General features: G+C 34.2%; 1 protein-coding gene across 1 annotated transcript; it reads right to left on the reverse strand.

Moving 5' to 3' along the window:
- Window positions 1-21,432: 21,432 nt before the first annotated feature.
- LOC149565987 (peroxidase P7-like) lies at window positions 21,433-22,824 on the reverse strand. The gene is made up of 4 exons (XM_089816421.1): window positions 22,609-22,824; window positions 22,310-22,501; window positions 22,052-22,217; window positions 21,433-21,833 (listed from the first exon to the last, which is right to left on the reverse strand). The coding sequence occupies exons 1-4, from the start codon at window positions 22,822-22,824 to the stop codon at window positions 21,433-21,435; spliced, it is 975 nt and encodes a 324-aa protein (XP_089672547.1).
- Window positions 22,825-24,591: the final 1,767 nt, after the last annotated feature.

Consider the following 24,591-nt stretch of genomic DNA (forward strand, 5'->3'; position numbering starts at 1 on the left):
CTTAGACTATGTTATAGATAACATATATAGCTAAAAAAATAAAAAATAAAAATAAGCTTTAGACCTATATTTTCTCTTTTATAATGACTCAAATTTCAACTCAGCTAAAATTGACAGTTTTCATCTCCCACAACATTTTTAAAAACGAATATATTCTAACTAGGAGAGAAATTACACATTCCAAAAGAGGACTCTCTCCTCTAGAATGTCATATAATTTTAATTTTTTTTTGATATGATTTAATATTTTTTTCTTTCTCAAAATTGACATCTTTTCGAGTGTTAAAATATGTACTTGTATAATTTTTTAATTATAATATACTATATCAAATTAAAATACTATAAACTTGATATGAGAATATTCTTGATTCTGAGATTTATAAAATGGTGTTTATATGTTATTAAAAAAATATGATAAAAAATAGTAAGAGTTATTGAAATGCCTCTTTTCTGAAATAATTGTATTTCTTTAGTAATTGAATACAAACTAGTATAAAATATGCATTTAATAGACATTTCCAATTGGAAAAGTGCGAGACCATACATAACTTAGCTGTAATGAATTTACTAGATCATATCTTGGAAAAAATGATTTTTAGATAGAAATACTCAAATTTAGTCATTCTAATATGTCAGCCCAAAAGGTGACATAGCTTTGTACTTTTACCCTTAACTAATACAAACCCTAATGATGACATAGAAAAAACCCAAAAATCTTAAATAATGAAAACATCTAAAAACCTAATTTAACCTTGATATGCAAAAAAAAGGGCGCTCTTGGTGCACCTCGGAGGTGCACTAAGTGCACCTAATCCCTATACTTTTGTTTATCAAGGGTGCACATCTAGTGCACCTAATGGGGCACACTAGGTACACACCCTATGAAAACATAGAGTGCAAAGGGTGTGCATTTAGCACACCTCATCGGATGTGCTAAATGTGCACCCCTTATTCTCTTCAAAAGTTACTTAAAGGTGTGCACCTACGCACCTAAATAGGTGGGCAACTGAACACCTATACTAAGGTGTTTAGTGAGTTTTTAAAAGTTTATGCAAAGAAAAAGGTGCACAGCTGCACACCTTTGGGTTCTTAATATGTTTTTATTTATTTTGTGTGCAGGTGGAGGAGGCAAGTTGGTGCAACAACGCACCTAGATATCTGTGTTGGTGTGGTCGTGATGCTTAGAGTGAAGAGAATGAAGTAAGAAGGGGAGGGGGTTCCCAAGTTTTATAGACCTGGGACTTAGTGCACCCCTTGGTGATGCACAACTACACAATTACAATGATGCACATTACCAAGGGGAAAATGCTCTTCTTGAATTTTTGGCACACTAGCACACCTAGGGAGGTGTGTTGGGTGCACCATTTTCCTTGTAAAAATGACTTATCCTCTTAGATTATGATGTCTGGAGTCTAATTTTTCAAATCGGGACCCAGATCTGACCAAAGAGACTCTAAAAAAACCTTAGAAAATACTCAGACCCTAGACTAGGGATCTAGAAAGTCAAAAAATAAAGTAGCGGATCCTCATTTCTAGGTGAAATGGGGTGTGCATTGTGAAACCACAACAAATAGCCCTAACAAAAGGAAGAAATGAAAAAGGCATTTATTCATCAGTAAACATTCCTTTGATATGTGTCAAACACCAACTGAATCCCAAATATTCCAAGCATAATTCAAGTCACTTTACAATCAAAACCTTAGAATCTCAAATCTCCAAGTTTAGTGTATTAATTTCCTTCAACATCTCAGAATGAAGTCTATCAAAATTTTTTGACAACTTGGAAAAAATCTTCCACCCCTTCTGGTCCATTTGTTGGGAATCTTCATGAAAGCTATTTATCAATCCTTTGTCTGACCAGATGAGAGAATTAGTTTTGAGGGCTCTTAGTAGGTTGTCACTTTTCATTTGAAGTTCTGGGTAATCTTTTGAATACTTGCTTCATGTAGCTTATAATGTCACCATTTGATTCTTCAATGAAGCAATTGTTTTGATGCTAGATAGATTATTTATAACACATTTCCCTATAGTCAAATTACCTTTCTTAGACATTGTAGAATCCATCATTCTTAACACACTTTTTTTTCTCTTTCTATACCTGACCATACTTAGACTGTGTGGTCAAGGCATTGGTGTCATTTCTTAGATTTGATCTTTTGTGAACATCCCTTGTGTTCCTCTTTTAAGAACTTTTTAGAAACTTTCATGCCAAACAATGATCTTAGCGATTCCTTTGAGAAGACCCTTTTGTTTGAACTAGTGGGGTTTGGACTATCCCTTGCTGCCTCAACCTTGGATCAAAAACACCTAAGATAATCTATCTTTAAATTTGCAAAGTGTTGAGAACTTGTTAATCTGAAATTCTAAATTCTAAATTGAAAATCCCCTATTATTGCAATTAATATCAATTCCTCAATTGGTAAAAGAAACAAAATCATTAAAATGTTTTTACATAGAAATACCTTTTCCCAAAAGTTGAAACCAAGAGAATGGTTGATAAGATATGTCAAGATAAAATCTTGGATGCACCTAACCCTTGGACTAAGAAAAATTTGAAAACAAATACACAATTGAAAGAGAACACACAATTGAAAAGAAACACACTTGTAAAAATAAACACACTTGCACAAATAAACACACTTAAAGAAATAAACATGCATGTAGATTTTTTTGTGTGTCTTTTAGGCTTCAAAGAAATGCTTCAAAAATCACCCATTAACTAGAAATGGAACCAATTCCCCCTATAAGTAACTCATCTTACAAGTATTTTCTCCCACAATTTTCATGATCTGATAAGGACCAATCCACAAGCATTGAAACTTAGTGTGGATTCTTGACTTTTCTTTTGCCTTGTTCCAAAGTAGAACAAGGTCAGATATTTCAAAAGACTTTATTGTAGCACTCTTGTCAAACCATCCTTTTACAACAACTTGATGTTTTTCTATATGCTCCAAGACAGTTGTCCATTTTTCATCCATCACTAAAAGATTCATTAATCTAATTTGAACTTTGTCTGCATCTTCAGCATGCCACTAATGAATTTCAAAATAGGAATCCTAAGGTTAAGTGGGAATACTAGCTCTTGTCCATAGAAAAGTAGATATGGAGATGTCCCTAAAGTATTCTTGACCCTAACTTAGTTTGTCCATAGCGCATATTTGTGCTGGGTGTGCCAATCCATAGGATTCTCCTTCAACAAACATCTTAGTACTGTGATCAAGTTCTTATTTGTAGACTCAACTATGCCATTTCCTTGTGGATAATAATTTGAAGAGAAACTAATAATAACCTAATTTTCCAAGGCCCACTAAATAAGGAATACTAATGAAAAAAATGATCTGTTATCGCACACTAGGGAGAATGACATCCCAAATCTAGTAACAATGTGTTGTTCCAAGAAATCCATAACCACCTTAGCCATGTAGTTTCTAAATGTTGCTACGTCTGTCTAACATATATAGTAATTATTAGCTATGATAATAAAACTGTGCCCAGTTAATGATGGTGGGTTCATTGGACCAATAAAATCTAGCCCACACTTTGTGAAGGGGCATACCTCAAACACTAGTCATAATGGCATTGCAGAATGTCTTTCTCTATTAGCATGAGTCTAAAAAATATGGTAATTATGCACATGTTCAAAGTATCTTTGAATATCGTGGGCCAAAAATAGTCTAATCTTAAAATCATATGGATCGTAGCCTCTTTTGAACCATGCCCTATACCATACTTATCATGAAATTGTTCCAAAACTTCTTTTACTTCCTCATGTCCTAAGCATTTAAAGTAAATCCCTTCAGAGTTCCTTTTATATAATTTTTTTATCATGCAACATGTAGGATTCACACTTCATTTTGAGTCCCCTATGCTTTGACCTATTCATCCAATTGGGGTACTAATTTTGTAAAAGATAGTAAATAATATCCTGGTACCAAACATCTATTATTATACCCTAGTCAATATCAACTTGAGATACTACATCTTAGTCAATATCAACTTGAGATACTACATCTTTTTCTGATCTTCCACATCTATTTCTCCATCAAACTAAAATTTCTTTTCATCTTTGACTTGGTTATCCTCTATCATTTTTGATAATACTTGAACTCTTACTAACTTCATGGGTTGAATCTCTAAATAAAATTCTTGAATGATTGCCATCCATTTCCCTCATCCTTCACCAAGTTCATTTTGCATCAACAATGTCTTAACTACTAGATCATGCACAATTGCATATACCTTACATCTTAGTATATAAAGGTAGAACTTCTTTAGTGCTTTGATTAAAGAAAAAGACTATTTTTCAAGGTTAGAATAGTTTAACTCAACTCATAAAGGAAATGGGTCTTTCATCTTCCTTTTCCTTCTTCTGCATAAGAATCCTAGCACATGAATTTTTTGAAGCAAAAGAGTATATTTTGAAAGGTAGTCCATAATCTAGACTCACTAGTATTGGGGCCGTGGAAATGACCACTTTGATATCTTCAAATGCTTTCTTAATCTCTAGAACCAATTCTATTTTGGCTTCCTTTTTGAGTAAATCATTAAGGGGATAGACTATCTTTGCAAATCTACTTATAAATTTTCCCACAAAATTTATCTTCCCAAAGAAAGACTTAAGTTCTTTCTGACTGTGAGGAGGCAATAACTTCAGAATAGCTTCAATTCTATCAAGATCAATTTGGAGATTCCATCTTTAGTGATGATATGGCCTAGGAGCTTTCCTTTAGTAACCCCAAATGAACATTTCTTGGGATTGGGGGATATGCCATATTTGTGACATCTATTGAATACTTGTCTTAAATTGACAATATGTGTGCTTCGATCCTTTGAAAAGATAGTTAAATAATCCATGTAGATGACTATACACTTGTTTATTAATCCCTTAAAATATTTTTCCATGGCTCGTTGAAATGTGGCCCCTACATTAATCAGCCCAAAAGGCATTCTTCTTTAAGAAAAAGTTCCCCATTTAGTCATGAAGGCCATCTTTAGCCTATCTTCTTCATCAATCATTACTTCTTTATATCTTGAATATCCATACAAGAAAGACATCATCTTTGAACCATTGACAATTTGCAAAACCTCATCTAGTAAAGGAAAAGGGTAGTTTCCTTTTTGAGATATAAGGTTCAAATTATGAAAGTCCACACAAAGACGAATCTCTCTAGTCTTTTTTCACACAAGAATCAATTTAGCCACCCATGTAGAATGGAAAATGGGGAAGATGATCTTGGCATCGAGAAACTTCTTAAATTCCTTCATTATCAATAGTTCAATGATAGGATCAATAGGCCTTTGCCTTTGATGGAAAGGTTTGGCATCTAGTTTCAATGAAATGTCATGCATAATAATCTCAAGATCATATGTTTTTAGCTCTTCATACCTCAAAGTAATGACATCCTTGTACTCTATAAGTAATTTGAGCGTCACACACCTTTCCAATCCTTACCATTATAGGATCTTCATCAGTACTCAAATTGTACAAATCACATTCTTTGATCCACTTTTCTTTGACCATTCTTCTGTTAAGTGTTGATTCATCATAATAAAAAATATGCTCCAACTCAACTATTCCCTTAGGAATAGTGATGGTTTTTAAATTTAGGATCCCATCTTCATCTTCAAGTTCACCATCTTCTAGTTTATTGTCTGGAGTATCATCAATCTCTTGCCCTTTAAAGTGGCCATTGTACATGATAAAATTGAGTATACGTTGATTGTCCTAAGAGACTTGGAAGTTTTTGATATTGTTTAGGATAGATGGGGTAGTAACCAATTCTACTAAAAATCTTTTCAATTTTGTTCTCTTGACTAGTTATAATGGGCTAGATGAACTAATGAGAGCATCTACTACCATGGTTTTTCTCCTCAAAATTGACTTTATATTCAAAGCTTCAAAATCATCCATTAGGTCCCATACTCTTTTCTTGTAAGCAAGAAACCTCTTATCATTGTAGGAGTATACTGATTTCACTTATCATATAACCAATTGAGATTCCTTTCTCAAATTGTGATTCCTTTCTCCAATGCAAAAGGAAGCCCTTAGATTAATGCTTCATACTTTGCAACATTGTTATTACATCTAAACTGTAATTGATATGCTACATAAAAGACTTGTCTTTTGGGTTGATCAACTCAATACCTGCACCAACTTCTAATTTTCATTTGGAACCATCGATTTGAAGTGTCCAAATTGGATCTTCTTTGGGCTTTCTAACCTTATGCTTAATCATCCTTAGCTTTTCTTTCACTTGAGCTTGAAAGGATTTTTTCTTAGGGATCCACTGTAGTCTTTCACAGGGTGGACTTGATGATTTTCCATTGTTAGTCCTTGACACAAGAATTGTATGTTTTTCTAGTTTGTCCTAAATTTCCCTTATCAATTCTATAATTTCATCCACTTTGGGTTTTGGATGGATGACTATTGAAGTCCATCCTTGACCTTTCATGTATCATCTTCTTCTTTGAACTTTGATCATTCCTAGTGGAGGAGAAGACATATCCCCACCATCTAAAGAGGTTACACTATATGATGCATTTAAATCTTCAATTTCCACTTCAATCTTTCCAAAGATTCAAATGTATTTATAGGACTTTGATTTCTTGTGGGTTCATCTTTTAGAATGTTACCACTTGTTAGTCCCATCATTTGTGTTAGTACCTTAGCAATTGCTTCTTGGGACAATAAACATTTGAATTCTGAATGAGTAACTTTATGCAACCAACAAAATCCTAGGAGAAGGAGGATACCGAGGTTAGCTCCTTTGTAGGGCCCATTTGGCATTGCACCAAAAGCCATGACTGTTAGTGAACATGGAACACCACATAATTAACCACCTGTGGGCAGGGGAGCGTGTCGCATCACCCAACAATCTCCCCCTCGACATGCATACTAGGTGCTTACGCGAGTCGAGAAGACACCAGAGATATTTGAACCCATGACCAGGCCAAAACCAGGCTCTGATACCAATTGTAGGGCCCATTTGCCGTTGCACCAAAAGCCATGACTGTTAGTGAACATGGAACACCACATAATTAACCACCTGTGGGTAGGGGAGCACGTCGCATCACCCAACATCCTTCTCCTAAACATTGTAAATTAGCCACCATGTTATCTATGAACTATGTCACAATCTCCTGCTTTGGGATTGAAATCTTAGATTTTTCATTTTGATCATTTGATATTTTGGCTGAAATTATATCAAATGCCATCACTTTGTAAGAGCCAAATCTGATTGTAAGAATGCCACTTCATTCAGAGCATTGTATTCTGTAATCATTGTTTTTAACCTTGGCTCTGCATCTATCTTGATTTGATTGTTTAACCCTTTCCAATGTAACCATAACTGAGTAAAATCTATAGAAAACCATCATCTTTGGAATTTTTCTATTTTATGCTTAATAGTAGTTCGTATGTTTCTAGAATATCAACCACATGTATATCAATGATTTCTTGAATCCAGGGGTCAACTATCAACTGTATTTGAACATCTTTCAACACTCCAATGACTTTCAACTCTTTTTTATCCCATTGTACCACTATGTTATTAGAGGGCTAAGGAGTGACTCCCAACCTTTGTGCTATTGATAGTGGCATAACATTACAAGAGGCTCCTGAATCAATTAGGAAATTATGAAGGTTCTTCCCATATATCCTGATGTTAAGAAGAAACAAAGGCACCTCAACCTTGTCTTTAAACATAGTTGACATTGCCTTTGAAGCATTGACTTGTTGAGATATTGTCTTTTGAGGAGTAGTATTCATATTATGGGTTGCCTTTGTATGATCAAGAGTTTTCATTGGCACCTCTCATTGATGAGGATAGTTTTGTAGCATGTCAAACATGGACATATTGGCCTTTGTTTGTTTCAAATCTTCTGTTGCCCTATAATTTTTAGTAGACCACGTGGGATTTTTCAAGATTTTTAGCACATTCTCCTAATTCTAATTTTATTGTCCTCCATACGGTGGCCTGATTGGCATTGGATTGTTACTCGCTCTCAAATAAAAAAGAGTTGGTTGTGATGCTAGAGGAATTCCATCTATCATAGGTTCTTTTATACTTTGTAGATTGTAAGTAGTTTGATTATCATTGTGAAAAGCAAGCTCATCTATTTAGGCTAAATGTCTAGTTCCTAACTAAATGGAAAAGAGAATTATTCATTGGCTAGTTGTTCCACTTGCATGTTTTGTGCAAAATCATAAGATTCTAGTAGCATATCATTAAATTGCACATGAGGTACATTGTTATTCATTTGTGAATTCTGATTCATCTCTTGATTTCCATTGTAATATGAACCATCATTGTTAGATGTGTTTTGACCATCGTCATACTGATTGATGTTTGCATATTGAATATTATTTTTATTGTTATCTATAGGAATGCTTCCATTGTTTAGACGAGTGTTCCACTATTGATTCTATCTTTAGAAGCCATTGTTACAATCAGGGGATTGAAATTGTTTCCTCCATTATTGCTTCTTGTATTGTTGTTTCCACTGAAATTCCTATTGTAGTTTTGACCATAGTTGTTGTTTTTGTAAGACTAGCACTATTTCTTTGAAAGTTGTTATTCTATCCTTGTGACAACCTTAAGCGAGTCAGCTTATTGTTCATTTATGACATGGTCTTCTTCATTTGACCAAATTCGGAGGCAAAACTATTGCCTGCCTTAGTGGAAGCTGCTGCCTTTTTCTCAAAGAAAGTAGCTTTTCGAGGCTGATATCCTAGATACATTATAGCTAGGTTCTATGGAGCACGTGTTTACTATAATGGAACTGTATTCATAGGTATGAATTGGCTAGGCATCATAGGTGCTTTGGTAGGATATGTTGGAATCGTTGTAATAGCTTGAGTTGGAAGCATCAATCCTCCACCATTAGGACTGGCTTGCTTAGTAAAGATAATTTCTTCTATGAAGACTTTATCCAATGTGTTGATATTTGTTGTAGGAATTCTTCTTAGAAAAATAGCAAGAAGATGGTCCATAACATTCAGATAAATCTAAATAGCAACTTCAACTAGTATAGTGTATGGTGTTTCCATCTTGCAGTATGCCATGTGAAAGCGATGGTTGAAGCATGAAACCATCTTAGATAGGTCCCTTTTGATCAATATGAATTTTTGATGTATCACAGTGGGGTTGATAAAGGTTTTAAATTGTTCCAAGAACATTTTTTTGAAAGTATCCCAATCTCCAATACATCGAGGTGGAAAATTAATGTACTAATTAAAGGAAACTTTCCCTAAAGAGTAGGAGAATAAGTGAAGAACCATATTCTCATTAGCAATCTACTTTAGGTTTCAAATTTCCTTGAATACCTTGATGTGCTCTTCAACAGTTTGTATATCTCCATAGATAAACCTTGGGCAAAACTTCTCAAGATTTTTAGGAAGATCATTGAGTACACCTGTCAAGTTGATTGGTGAGTCTATAACATTTGCAAAAAAGGCCATCAAGGGATTTGGTGGAAAAATGGGTGGGCTTTGTAGAGGTGGAATTGAAGAAAATGATGAAATGTTGAATGGAAGTGGTAGAATCCAAGGAAATCCTTTGTCACTATGGGGCTTGCAAAAATGGCTAAGTTCAAGGAACTCGTGTGCACTAGGTGAAAATCTTAAATAGCTCACTAAAATGGGGATAATGGATCAGATACCTCCAGTTTGAATCAATTCTAGAATAAGCACACCTCTAAAGAAGTACACTTTCTCAAAAATAAGGTACACCTTGGAAGATAGTGCACCTGAACGACTTGGGCACTTGGTGCACCTCAGAAGCTTGGATGCTCATAAATTTTTTTGAACTTGTAAAAAAATGAATTTTTTTGAATATACAAGTTGTTTTCTTCTATTTCAAATGTTAAGGGGCCCTCCTTCTAATGCCACTTCTATTAAGTTATTTTGCACAATGCTTAACAACATGAATCCTTTCGAACTCCCCTCTTGAAAAGTTAATCTTGGATCAACTCCAAGGTTTCAAGCAATATTGCAACCTACTAGAATTCATTTAGTTGAAGATAAATGTATTTGTTCATAGGGAGGCCTTTGCTGGTTTGAACAATTTGGATAAGATGTAGGATCTTCTTGCTATTTCAAAAGAATAAAACACACAAAAAGAAATATATTTTTGTATTTTTTCTATTTTTTAATGAATGCAATCTAACAATGCAACTACATGGATTCCTAAGTTAACCAAGTGTTTGTAAAAGAAAATAAAAAAGATAGGGTAACAAGAAGTTTAAGAAAATAATATGAAAGTAAAATCCTAATGGACATAAGCCACTAAAACAATGCGTCTACAATTTAAGCCTATGAAAAGATCGGTGGGTAACCAATGAAAATGGGAGCAATGCTTCTTTAATTTCATTGATGCAATTGTCAATGGAAATTCAATAATTGTAAGATCTTTCACTTTTCATCCAATCACAAGGCCATAGAAAGTGTGCTCATGCGAGATGAAAAGCTATGTAGGAACAATATGGTGATCTCTTCTTAAACTATGTATGTCAAAAAAATTTGTAGTCCCATAGAAAACACCAAAATTAAAAAATCAAACAACTAGAAAAACATAAAACATTGGCTTATTTACATTCCATGAACATAAATCCACAAAATATAACACACTTAGGCAAGAATCACTACACTCCAAATACAAGCACCAATAGCATATATTATTGCATCAAAATAATGTTAGCTTGGAATATGTATTACATTTCTCAATTTATGAGAATTATTCTCCTCAATTTGTGTTGAGAGTGAGAGATATCTTTATGCAAACATATGCTTCTAAACTAATAAAACAATTCTATTTATGTACAAACTAACTCTCTAACTAGTGCTAAGTAAGACTCTATCATTATTTGTATCATTAAATGGATGCATGAGTCTTTACATCTATTAAAATAAAGAAAACATGAGAAAATAAGAAGAAAAACACCTTTAAATGATGTAGGAGTGTCTGGAACTACCAAAAATAGAAGCTCCATGTTCACTAGGTGTATGTAGGAGTTAAACTGCCGTTAGAATGCATTTTTGATGCATGGAAAGCTCTAAATTTAGAGTTGTAAGTTAATTGTCAGTTCACCTTTGACTTCTTCAAAAAATTTCAGCACACCTCTAAAAAATTGTACCTCAGAAGCAATGCACCTACACACCTTGGAAGTAGGGTCAAAAATGCAAAATTTCACCAAGTGTTAATTGAAATTCTAGCTTCTGGGGTTTGTTCCCCTTCATACCAAAGCCATGTCCATGTATTTGCTCTTGAATTTCTCAATAATCTTAGTGACTTGAGCTGCATCTAGAAAATCTATGCTTCATATTTATCCTTCACTTTCTACCTATAGTTGCCCACCTCAATGCGAGTCTCTACAAAACCTCCTAGTTTCACATCCAAGACTAATAATACTTCTTTAGTTCTGAATGCTTGTCTAATATCATTTTCACTAGAAGTTTCTTCAAAAATATTCCAAAACTGTTCAACAAATGCTTCTACCATCATCAATTTTTTCCCTTGCATCATCCTCAAAAATATCTAAGCATGCATCACTATAATATTTCTCTGCCTCCAAAATTTGCTCTTAGGTTTGATCCTTGAGCTTATGAATCTCCACATGTCATGTTTCCATTACTTTATTGCCATTCACAATTTTCTCTATCCAATCATCAATTTTATCTAATTCTTCTACTGTATATACCTCCATTAACATTCAATACCTGTGGCCTTTGATTGACTATAATGCTTGCAAATCCTTGCCCCAGGTATGTACTTCATCCATCAAACCAAAATTCTAATCAAAATGGCTACCAGCTTATCTATATTATCTTGCATATGCTATAGCAGCTTAAGGTTGCCCTATATAATCTGCACACCTTTCTCTTCAAAAATTTCTTGCCATTGCTAACAAGTTCTCAACAATGGATCAAGTTGCACTATCTCCCTATCCCTTTTTTCTAGTGCTGCATTAAAAGTCTCTTTTGGACTTTTAGGATCTAAGGGACCAACAACTTACCAGAGTCTTGATCTTTCTTCTCGTAGGAGAAGATAGGGAAGCTTGTACCTCTTACTATGGTGGAGACACTTCTTTCACTTCTATTTTAGCTTCTCCTTGCCCTTGTTTAGTTGGTGGCACTTGAGGATTATCCTAGGTCTATGTAGCTTCAACATTCTCCTACCCTTGTAGATTTCCTACCCCTAGCCATGGAGGTGCTTAAGTTAGTTCCTCTTCTAGCTCAAATCTTTGGTGAGAAGTTCTCTTCCTCTTACCTTTACTTTTCTAAGCCCTTGAATATACAACTTCACTCTCAAGTTGGTGCACTACTTTTGACCTCACTAAGGATTGAGCTATAAAAGTGGGAACTATTACCTTAGTTCCTCAATCTCTTGCTGGGGGGGCTATAGTGTGGAAGATTGCCACATGAGGAATTGGATCCAATTTGAAAAGTCTCTTAATCCAATCCTTGGTCAGTTTGATAACATGCCTGGCCTTGTGATTAATGTTTGGGTTTTCTTCCTTATCAATCTCAACATTCATAATAGGTCAATCCTTATTATCCTATTGCTTAACCTTCAAAGGAACCTTTATCTTCAAGTCAATACTCGCTAGATAGAGAGCCATCCTACAATAATCCCTTATACAGACATTGTAGTCATCTACCATGTTCATCTAGTGGTCCTCAATTGCATGTTCACGTTGAAATGTCTTGCTAACCAAATGCTGCACCCTTTCAATGTTATCAAAATAAGGGCGAGGAGAGTTACATTCTTCGAAGGGACACTGATCCAACTCAGGCTCAAAAGATGGAATATCCTATCTTCAGACCACACTAAATGGTCCTATAGTGATAGGCCATACCCATGTTATTTTATGCTTCTTTTGTACTCTATCATAGGTAGACAAGAGTTGTTGAGCGATCTCTAGTAGTATAAGTCTGTCACTTGGTTACCTAGGGAGCTTCTTGAGATTGATCATTGTACCCACTACCCTCAAATATGTGAATTTTCCATACAAGATGTAGTAGGCTCCAACTTCTAAAATATTTTTTGCTGCCTCCTCAGACATCCTCTTTGCATAATCACCTTCAATGAATTGGATAATTGTGAATATAAAAGCATCATTCACTGTCCTATATTCCTTACTGTGCTTGGGTTGCTTCTTCTTCACCAACTGGGGATATACTATATATGGCCATGTGTTTGCATCTTTCATGTTGCCCTTTTTGGAGAGTCCTGGATAATCTATCACCCTTGCAGCTAACAAGTATACTAAATACAATGTCATGTAAAACTTACAATTATTCTTAATCATCACTAGCTACTCATCCAAGTTCTCACTAAGAATGGAAGCCCAATCAATTTGCATCTTTGTTGTCTTGATAGTCTTAATAAAATGCACCATCCATATATTCAAGTGTTCCAATGCTGCCAAGCCCATAACTCTACTTAAGAGTATTATTGAATATACGATATCCTCTTTCATGCATCCTCTTCTCATGACCACTTTACCTGCTTTATGTCCTAGAGGAGTATCCTCAATGAGGTATCAAGACTAGATGATTTTGGATGCTTCCTCTAAATGTTCCCTATACCATTTTTCTACTTGGTGATAGGTTAATCTTATGAACTAATCTGCTCTTGGAAGATGGAACACCTTCTCTATGTTTTTAGGTTGGAAATCTAGGATGGTCTCTGCAGTTATACTCTTTATGAACCTTTCTTTAGAAATATAATTTTTTGCTAGTGCCATGATCAATTCTAAAGATTGTATTGATACTGGGTGTGATGCAACATTGACTAGTCCCAATTGGATCAAAGTGGATATCAATGGGGACCTCTCTATAGGCTTGTTGCACAATACTAGGAACATGTTCTAGTTAGTATGACCAAGTTTGGTGTCCTAATCTTTGAATAATCATCTTGGAAGTGTGACTTTGCCAGAACACCCTAAAACTTGAACACCACTGGTTTTGGGACCATCTTTGTAGCAAGAGAGGATGATGAAGAAGCCATTGAATCTACATAAAAATAACATCTATTAGTCTAGAGTTGAAGAAAATAAACTAATACAAAACCTAATGATGACACCAAAAAGACCCAAAAATCTTAAATGATAAAATCATCTAAAAACCTAATTCAACTCTGATATGAAAAAAAGGGCACACCTGGCACACCTCAAAGGTGCTCCAGGTACACTTAATCCCTATACTTTTATTATCAAGGGTGCACATCTAGCACACCTAATGGGGTGCCCTAGGTGTGCACCCTATGAAAACTTAGAGTGCAAAGGGTGCGCATTTAGCACACCTCATAGGGTTTGCTAAATGTGCACTCTTTATTCTCTTCAAGCATTGCTTAAAAGTGCACAACTATGCATGTATAATTAGCTATTTAGTGAGTTTTAAAAACTTTATGCAAAGAAAAAGGTGTGCAACTATGCACCTTTAGGTGTTTAATGTGTTTGTCATTATTTTTTGTGCAGGTGAAGCAGGTGAGGTGGTGCAATAGTGCACCTATGCTAGTGCAGTGGTGGTGCTTAGAGAAAATATAATGAAGTAAGGAGGGCCTAGGTTTTATAGACCTAGGACTTAGCACACCCTTTGGTGATTCACAGCTGTGCTGTTGTGCATTACCAAGGGGAAAAAGCTTTTTTTGAATTTTTGGTGCACTAGCACACCTAGGGAGGTGCACTAGGTGCACCATTTTCCTTGCAAAAATGACTTATACCCTTAGATGATGATGTAAAAAATCTAGATTTTCAAACCAAGACCTAGATCTAACCAAATAGACTAGAAAAAAATGCTAGAAAAGACTCAGACCCCAAACTAGGGATTTGGAAAGCTAAAAAATAAAGTAGGGTGTCCCCATTTCTAGGCAAAATGGGGCATGCATTGTGAAACCAAAACACTATCATTCATCGATTATGCTATAACCATGGATCATTGTCTCTTCATGAGACATTATCATCTCATAAAGAGCTATGGTTGGGGATAAATGGATTAAATCAACTCCATCTCAATTTTAGCAAAAGCTATTAGAATTGTGGCCTTTTTAATTGAAGTAATGGCCTAGAAATAGAATAAGATTCTCTTGAAAAATATATTGTGAATATCTATTCATACACCAATATAATTGAGTTTTAGCTAGACAATCAGCTACTTTATAAACCCAAATCAATCCAAAATTCAATATTACATAATAAAATTTGGCAATGAAATAGAATAATACCCAGTAAATACAAAAATGTTCATTTACAAAAATTGTGAATTCATAAAGCCATCTAATTGAAGTTGAATATTTCTTATTAGAACACTCTTATCCATCCATTATATAGCATAAAAAAAACTACCATCACCTAAATTTAGGGAAAATTTCAATTCAAAAACAAAGATTGACAAATATCATACTTGAGTAAAATGGTTGAAAATATTTTAGGAATTGAGTATTTCCCCTCACCTTTAAGAAATTCCTTGATAGAAAGGAGAATATTAGAAACCTTATATTGTAAACCTACATCATCTTGACACAACATTATATAATGTTGCACCTTGAGTGAAGATGCTACTAACTCTAAACATATATGCTTCCACAAGTTAATTGATGTACTCCCCACAACCTCTTCACACGCTAATTTGAGCTCTAGCCTTCCCCTAGCTATATTGAATTTGAATATATTGCTAAGGAAAAATCTTGCATTTTAGAATGCCAGGAAACCTAACACTTTACTAGTAATACAAAATTAATAACTAGTAAAAATGTGTCAATGATCATTGTGGAAATTAGTTGCAACACACCTAAGGCCTACACAATATAATTTTTATCCTTAACTATAGAACATGTGGTAAGAAAGCTCTTAACCATAGGTCCAATGTCTATCTTGAAACAAATTTCCTAGTGGGATATTAGATCTTTCAAGCCCCAAATCGGAAATTCTAAAACCTTCAATTCGTAAAACTCTTCTAGATAAAGTTCCATTACCTTGCCTTCATCTTGGCCTATAGTTAATGCATCATGCCATGTCAATAAAAATTTGACCATTCACATATCTACGACCAAAGCATATTCAAATATTGACATTGGTGTATTCTAGTAAAACTTAACAAACTTGGATGAGAAAACTTAATTGGAAATGATATTGGTGTCAGTATGACTATCACATTTATTTGAATTTTGCCATATTTTTATTTAAAATGTTTAATACATATTCATAAATTCATCATATATAAAAAAATAGTTCTAACTAGAATGTTTTATTATTAAAAAAACAAGAAAACACTTAGGATGTAAGGCCATTCACACATAAAAGTTCGGCATTTATATTGCTTTTGACTTATGAGAAATAAAATCTTCTTTCCCTCTGGAATATTCAACCATAGCATTCCAAAATGGTGTCTTTCTAGCTAAATCATTGTCATGGCAACAAATTTCTTCCCCCCCAACATTGCTCTACCCAATGATAGTGGTGGATGGTGTAATTGTTCCCTCAAGCATTTTGATCTCTCATAGCGCATTTTCTAGAATATTGCCAAATCCAAAGTTGACATTGTTCTCATGATGTACAAAAGGTGAGTGAGTTTAAGCTCCCTACTATAATATTAGGCTTTTGTCTTTTTAATTTCTATGATTGGGGCTTATTTGAGGGGTTATTTGAGGGCTTATGTTTTGGTTATTTTATTTTATAGGGTGGCCTGCCAAATTAAGGGTGGGATTTCTTTCACCATGAATGGGCACCTGTACTTCAACCTGGTTCTGATCACCAATGTTGGAGGAGTAGGATATGTTTCAATCAAGGTTTCTATGACTAGTTGGTAGGATATGTTATTGAATTGGGGCCAAAATTGGTAGAGAAAATGTTACCTCAATAGGAAAAGCCTTTCAATTAAGGTCACCACTAGTGATGAAAGTAGTGTTATTTCAATGGAAACCAAATAAGTACTTGCCTTTTCAAAAATGAAATCCCATTTCAAAAGGATAACATTATCATTAAATTAACTTTACCACAATGTGGACAGCTCAAACCCAATTAAATAAATGCAAAAATATTAAGACCATGGCGATCCAAATGAAAAAAAATTGTTTTAATAATGGAAATATATGACATGCAGTCCTCTGGATAATGAAGATACATCTAAGATCTCTAACTACAATAGTTAATATATTTGAAAACTATTCCAGTGAGAAACACAAATGAAAAAATGTTTTAAGAAATAGAATTTCCAATCTAGTTTTAAAACTAGTTTGAACATCATTAGACCAATATCTATAAAATACACACAAGTGTGACTCATCCTAGTGTTGAATAGTAAAACAAAATACAAATGCATATGCCATAAAGCCTATGTAAGTGCAGTTTATTTATCTGAAACTAATTCCAGTGTGGTCAAGACATGAGACCCACTTCCATGAGATCTACAAAGATGATTCATTTGAAACTGAAAGACATGCCACTAATTTCAAGACAACTTGTCTAAAAAGAAAGAACTAGTTACAAGTAAATGAATCTATTCCATTCTAAATACAAACCACAATGCATGATATCTATCTAATTGCAGCCATGTAATAGAAACTCATTTTAGTGGAATGGTCTGAAATGAGGTTTATTCAAGTGTACACAAAACAATAGAAATTTATTTGATACATGAGACTAAATTCAAACCAATACAGAAAAAATTAAACCAACAACAAGACCAATAATAATACAATCCAAGTGTATACAATCATCTCACTTCTGAAAATGTTATGTGGCATAACCCCTAACCAATCATAATGCAGCCCAAGTGTACAAAACCATCTCACTTTTGAAAATGTTATGTGGCATAAACCCTAATTGAATGCAATGCAACCCATCTCAATATAATCTAAATCCATAAAAAATCCCCATAACTAGAACCTATTTTAGTGTAGTCTATCTCACTTCAATGCATTTCAAAATGGATTAAGGTTGTTTATATGAACTGAAACATAATTCAATTCAATCCACATTAATGATCAAATCTATATAAAGAAGAAGTAGACTAAATTATTGCTATGGCTCCCCCAATACGCCCAATATTGCTTCCATAGACAGATACTTAATTATGCCTATAGAGAGTGAAAGTTGAGTTAGAGAGTTAAATTTTTGGGTCTTGAGGAATGTTGATACGATGCATGCAAAATCTTGTTTGTACACCACTAAACAACATGTAGGACATGTGCAATTAACATAGTCAAGTTCTAATTGGTAATTGTTAAGTGCAACCTCCCATAAAAAATGGTAATTCAAAGACTAGGACATATTTTATTAGTCCTACATATATAGAAATGTCTAGGAAGATGTGCATTCTCTTGCATAAAGAATGTCAAATGATCTTTCGACATCCTACATCCTTCAATTTGGACCAGTAATAATCTGTCATGACATTATCAATTGATATGCATGTTGAAAACTTATGCATCTTTAGTTGTACAAAGTAGTATATAAAATCCAATAGTAAAAGAACAATGGATTTGATTGGTTATTGAAGTTTGTTTAATCACTAGTTAATGTAAATCCTTTGTTGTAGTTTCCCATGTGCAAGGTAGAACTAAAAAGGAAGCTAGTAGTGAGTTACAAGGAAATAGAAACGGAATTAGAGGGGGAAATAGTATAGATTCAGAGGAGGAAGGTGAGAATCTGGATTCCTATGGGTATGTGGAAAGATTAATTCATCCCACCCATTAAGGTAGTGTATAAAATCCAATATTAAAAGAAGATTGGATTTGATTGATTATTGAAGTTTTGTTTAATAATTAGTTAATGCAAATCCTCTGCTATAGTTTCTTACATGCAAGGCAGGAACTAAAAAGGAAGCTAGTAGTGAGTTACAAGGAAATATAAATGAAATTAGAGGGGGAAATAGTATAGATTTAGAAGAGGAAGGTGAGAATATGGATACCTATGGGTATGTGGAAAGATTAATTCATCCCACCTATTCTACTCCTACTACCCCATCTCATTGTTCAGTGCAGAAAGAAGAATTTTCTCCTGTGGATAAAATGAAGAAAAGAGTGAAAAGAATGTTGAGGAGGAAGAAAAGGAGGCCCATATTTTGGTTGATTTGGTAGAGTTAGTGGAGCATGACACCTCTATTTTTCCCAAAAACTTGATTGATAAGGATGAGAAAATAAATAATTAGGATGAGGAGGGTGAGGTTGTTGGTGATAAGGAGGAAGAGAATATTGAGAGGTGCATCCAACTTCTTAGGAGGGATGATCCTAAAGAAGTCAATGTTAAACTTCTTGAGGATGATCTAAAAGATATGAAGGTCAATACATCATTTAGTATTTTTTAGATGAAAAAGTCGATCTTAATGTGTTCCTTTCACTTGGAGAAATGAACCTTTAACTTAACCAAATATCTCTATCTAAATTATGGGATCCCAAATGCTGAGCTAAAAGAAATCTAAGGAGATGTGATAGACAAGAATAAGGGAAAAAAGGAGGAACACTTAGAAAAAATTAACACTAGGCTAGAGGAGTTAAAGGAAAGAATGGGAAAAATGGAAATCTCTTTCAAAGGTCTAATCAACAATTTCCAATCACTAAAGTAGCCCAATAGACATGAGGAATGCTAGTTCTAGGTTTGGAAGCGTCAAATTTTGTGGGGCAAGTTGTAAGCCCAAGAAATCTCACAAGATCTAACACAAAGAAAAACTAGAAGACTAATCCTAGCCTAGGGAAGCCAACAAGATATAGCTCAAGGAGGAGTTGGCTATGATTGCCTTGGAGATGGCTTGATTTCTTATAGTGTTAGTGTTTTTGTTTTCTCTGTTTTTGTTCTTTGTGCCTTTTGCACAGTTAGATTATTGTGGCTATCAGGTATTATTTGCTAGCTTTTGGTTATTTCTTTGTAGGTTTTTTCTAGCTTTGATTTTTAATTTTTTTTTTTTGGTTTTGTATGAATAGGGGAGAGAACCTAGTACTTGAACACCCTAACTTTGTGCTTATCAAAACCATACATAAAAATTTCAAATCACTCCAAGTTTTTTACAACAACTTACTTGGCAAGTCACCTACGTATAAGTAAGGTTTCAAGTCCACGTCACCCGTTATGATGCCACATCAACATGCTTTTTTCCAGGTTGTCCAAAATAGATCGAAAAAAAGTGAGACCAATGGTCGTGCATAAAGGGTACGCATAGTTGAATAGCTGATGTGGTATCACATCATTGGTTAATTTTTATAACTAAAGTTACATTTTTTTCAATTTTGGGTAGTTAGCATTGTACTAACAACATTAAAGTCACAAGTATTGGTACAATGTTATCATAAAAATTGGACATTAAGTCAATAAGTGTAGGTATCAAGTGAACAAATCCTATTAAAACTATTAAAACATATTAGTGGTGATTGTTTCTACAACACTTAAGGAGGCATTAGACACACTCATGTGGACTTTCAGAAGAAAGGCGTCTCATGTGCAACACCAGAGGAGACATCAATCACACTCCATGGAGATGTGAAATTTTGGAGGAACAATGTCTAGTTGTGTAAAGGAGGTGGAAACAATGTTGTTATGAGGACAACTTCAGGATTTGCAATCTGAAGTTGGGATATGAGGGCAACTTTAGGATTAGGATTTGCAATCTGAAGTTGCAGAGAGAAAATCTACTTTCAAAGATTGGTGAAGGAGCTTCATCAAAGTTTCTAGAGGAATAACATTGGTGAAGGCTTTCACTTTTATTGGATTACTGTAATAAGGGGGAATGTTGGACTTATTACTTTAATTAGGTTAGTTTCTAATAAGGGGGAATGTTAGATCTGTTGGATTAATGTAATAAGGTGGGAATGTTAGAGTTATTACATTAATTAGGTTAGTTTCTAATAAGGGGGAATGTTAGATTTGTTGGATTAATGTAATAAGGGGGATTGTTAGATTTATTACATTAATGAGGCCAGTTTCTAAGTTTAGTCTAAATAAATAAATTAGTTAAATATATAGTTACTGGAAGTAGTTTTTGTAAGGGAAAATAAGGCTATATAAAGATACTCGGACATCAATGTAAATATCATTTTAGTATCAATTCTGTTTGTATCCAAATGTATTCAGAAAATCTGAGTCAGTGAAAATAGTCATTTTATGTTGCCAAACAGCAAGCTACTGACATGTGGGTATCAAATAAAATTTAAACAACAACTAGAAAGAAACCAACTATCAACGAGGAAATCTTATTCCTCAGCGAGAGGATTAATGGAGCTGTTTTATATAACCGTGACAGATCTGGCATTTCATAAGTAAGAGAATTTGTTGGATTGAATTACTGAAATGACAAAAGAACATTGTTTTCATCTTTTCTTGGAGAAGCTGCAAAATTGATACAACAAAGCGGCAAACGATATTCATAAGCCAGATCAAGCCCGATCTAGCGCAACCAATTTATCAGCTCACATATGGAGCAATTTTACTACCAACTTTTCCATTAGTTTGGTTTCCTGCAATCTTTCCGTATCTCTCCATTCGTCCCAGTAAGAGGCTTGATGTTTCCCATGTTCACCATAGAAATTTGAAAAGCCATGAAAAACGCATTTTGATCATTGCTGAAGAGAGCAATCTGCGCTTCAGTAAAAGCAGCCTCCTTATCGTTTAATAGTGCCTGATCTGAGTGTAGAAGGCCCTTCTGTTCCATTAGATCTTTGAAGTATTTATTGTCAAATACATCAGGGTTGACAACGTCGAAAGGGGAAAGGTTGGAATCCCCAATGCCCTCGTTTCTAGGGCACATTGTCTGGAGAGACTGGGCAAACACAGGATCGATTGTTATTTCCTCATAGATGCGATTTCTGAAAGTGAAACATTGTGCTTGGCCGATTGTATGAGCACCTAATCAAAGATAAAAAGGAAAAGTAAATGGCAAAATATATATCAGTTGCTTGTAGTATATGTACTCATAGGGTCATTTACAAATATCATATAGTATATTAAACTTAAATTAATTTTGACAATTTTAAATATTTCACACTAAGACAAAATTAAACTTAAAAATGCAAACTTAGGTCATAGAAACCAATCGTCGGTGTAGAATATTTAAAGAGAAATACCTGAAAGAGCAACTAGATCGGTGAGAGATAACCCTTGCTTTTGAAACGCTGAAAGGAGGTTTGTAAACCCCATGAAAGGACTCGGAATGTCTTCATTTACCGCTGTTTTGTTTGCGATTCTGCCGTCCCTTCTTCCCAGCATTACTTCCCACCATGGACCTCCCAACTGCAAATTATTTACCATGAATTTCTGTCAGCCATTATTAGGGCGAAAATAAATCTTTAAGCGAGTCTTGAGTTTAAGGAAGAAATATTTACTTGTACAACTGAATCGCGAGCAGCTATTGCTAAGATATCAGCACAAGAAACCACTTCTCTGCAAACATTCTCAATCTGGGCTTTGATATCATCTATAACATCAAAGCCTCTCAATGAATTTCTGTTTGGTCCAGCCTCCTTTTCACTGTCAAAATTGGGGTTAGCATCCAGTAGTACAGAGGCATCGCAGCCCTGCAAGGTTAATGCAAACAATCATTGTTTACGTAGTTTTAACGTTAATCAAAACAAAAAGGAGAAACATATAGTAAAACAGAAAGAGAATAGTTTGAGCTTCCTACATTGACGAAACAGTCGTGAAAGTGAAGGCGCAATAAGGAGGCACCCATGCGTTTATCTTGGGTTACGACTTTCTGTATTATGTCATTCACGATGGGCAGGGCTTGCGGACATGAGTTAGCGTAAAAGGTTGGAGAGAGCTGCTGGGAAGAGACGACACATAGGAGCAGAGCAGTGCATACAAAGCTTGTACTCAGCATTTTTGCAAGAGAAGGCATTTCGTTGTCAACAACACAGCGGATTCAAAGTTTTCGATAGACGAGGAAAGTGAATACGCGGTGTGATTTAATTGTGACGATATACAGAGTTTATATAAGGAATTAAAAGTCCTATATCGTTGTACGGAAAAATCAAAACAATGAGAATTCGACGGATGTTCCGTGCACCCCGATCGGTGAATGCCCATTCTGTTTCGTAACAGATCTCATGTATATTTGCAATTGTATGATGCTATTCATAGCGAGAAGGAGTTCTCGCGATTTGTCTTTTGTATTTTGTACTTGTATTCCAGTAAACAGTCAGAGATGGTTGTTATGATACTTTTGCACACTTAATATGTGTTCGAAAAGGTGAAAAATAAACATATTTTGTTAAATATTTTCTTAAATGAGTATCTTAGTTAAGAAATCGTAGGGAAATGGGCAAAGAATAATCATACTTGTTGTCTAGAAAAATAGGTAGACAATAGTAATATTTGATATTAGAATTTGTAGTTTTTATCAAATTAAAAAAGGATGAAAACTTTTGTAATTTTTTAAAAAATATTTAATTTGCAAATAGATTTTTTTTAAAATCAATATACAAGAAAATAAATCACATTTTATGAAGATATTAAGAATGAATTTAATATGAAATGTCAATAATCAAGAAGATCCTTTTAAGCCTTCTATTATTTCATAGCAAGATCTATCATAGAATGAATCTCTCAATTATTTTTTCTTTGATAACAAGATGGAGTGCCCAAACATTGATGTAGTTATTGGCATAGTTGAATAAATTTCTACTAGTTTGTTGTAATTTAGATTTGTAGAATTTTAATTTTTAAATAAGGTAATAGGGAAAAATAACGTTTACTTAAATGAAAAATATTAAATTACTATGGAGTACCTCTCAAACTTAGCAATTTACAATAAAAAATGGTTTGATTATGCTTACTCATAAGGTTTACCAATGAACCATAGATTCCTAAAAGATAGTGGACAACCATCATATTATAAAGAATATATGTTTCATTTGTGTATGGACTAGTACACTTATCTACACAAAAAAATAATTTAGAACATGTAAGCATGTTGGTAAACAAATTTATCACTGGAAAGATAAGTGGTTTTTCCCAATGGAATGTGTGTGGAAAATCAATTTCTCCAATACTTGGATAGACCCAAGTGGTATATGACCTTCCTCTGCATTAAGAGGGGTAGCTCCTTCATAAGATATAAGTTTTGATTTTTGAACAAAAATGTATTCAAACTTTGAAAGATAGAAATAAAGCTATTGATGACAAATGCATCGAACATCATCAAAGCCTCCCTAGATTAACTTAAACAACAAATAAGAACAATCAATAGCTACGCTTGAAGCCTATCATTAGCACAACATTAATTTAATAACAGCTAAACATTTTCATAATACCATGAAAACACCCATTACAAAAAGGATCAAAATTTTAATAGTTTGGAATAGTAGAAAGAGATCCCAAAATGTGTTTCATTTTATTTTCTTATACCAAGAACATAAGAGAAAATTATGATTACAAGGACAAGATCTGTAAACACTTTGGGAATATAAGAGGAGTAACTGAGAGGGGGAGGTTGACTCAGTTACCAATAAAATAAATCCTAGATCCCTTAGATGTCAATACAAATCAAAACTCTGATTAAATTGGATTCTGCTACAACTTGGTAAACATACATGCACTCAATTTACACTAGCAAATGTTATAACTTGGTAAACACTGAAATAATTCGATTTTGCCACATATGTCC

The sequence above is a fragment of the Cupressus sempervirens genome, chromosome 3, assembly GCF_028749045.1.
Source record: "Cupressus sempervirens isolate cs-2001-9-10 chromosome 3, ASM2874904v1, whole genome shotgun sequence".
Classification (NCBI taxonomy): Eukaryota; Viridiplantae; Streptophyta; class Pinopsida; order Cupressales; family Cupressaceae; genus Cupressus; species Cupressus sempervirens.

Bases quoted from the DNA above. Each gene is read 5' to 3' on its own strand.
- LOC149565987 (XM_089816421.1), bottom strand. From the start codon at position 22,824: ATGCCTTCTCTTGCAAAAATGCTGAGTACAAGCTTTGTATGCACTGCT. The intron at 22,502-22,608 runs GTAGGAAGCTCA...TTAACCTTGCAG, and splicing joins TTCACGACTGTTTCGTCAAT to GGCTGCGATGCCTCTGTACT. The intron at 21,834-22,051 runs GTATTTCTCTTT...ATCTTTGATTAG, and splicing joins CGATCTAGTTGCTCTTTCAG to GTGCTCATACAATCGGCCAA.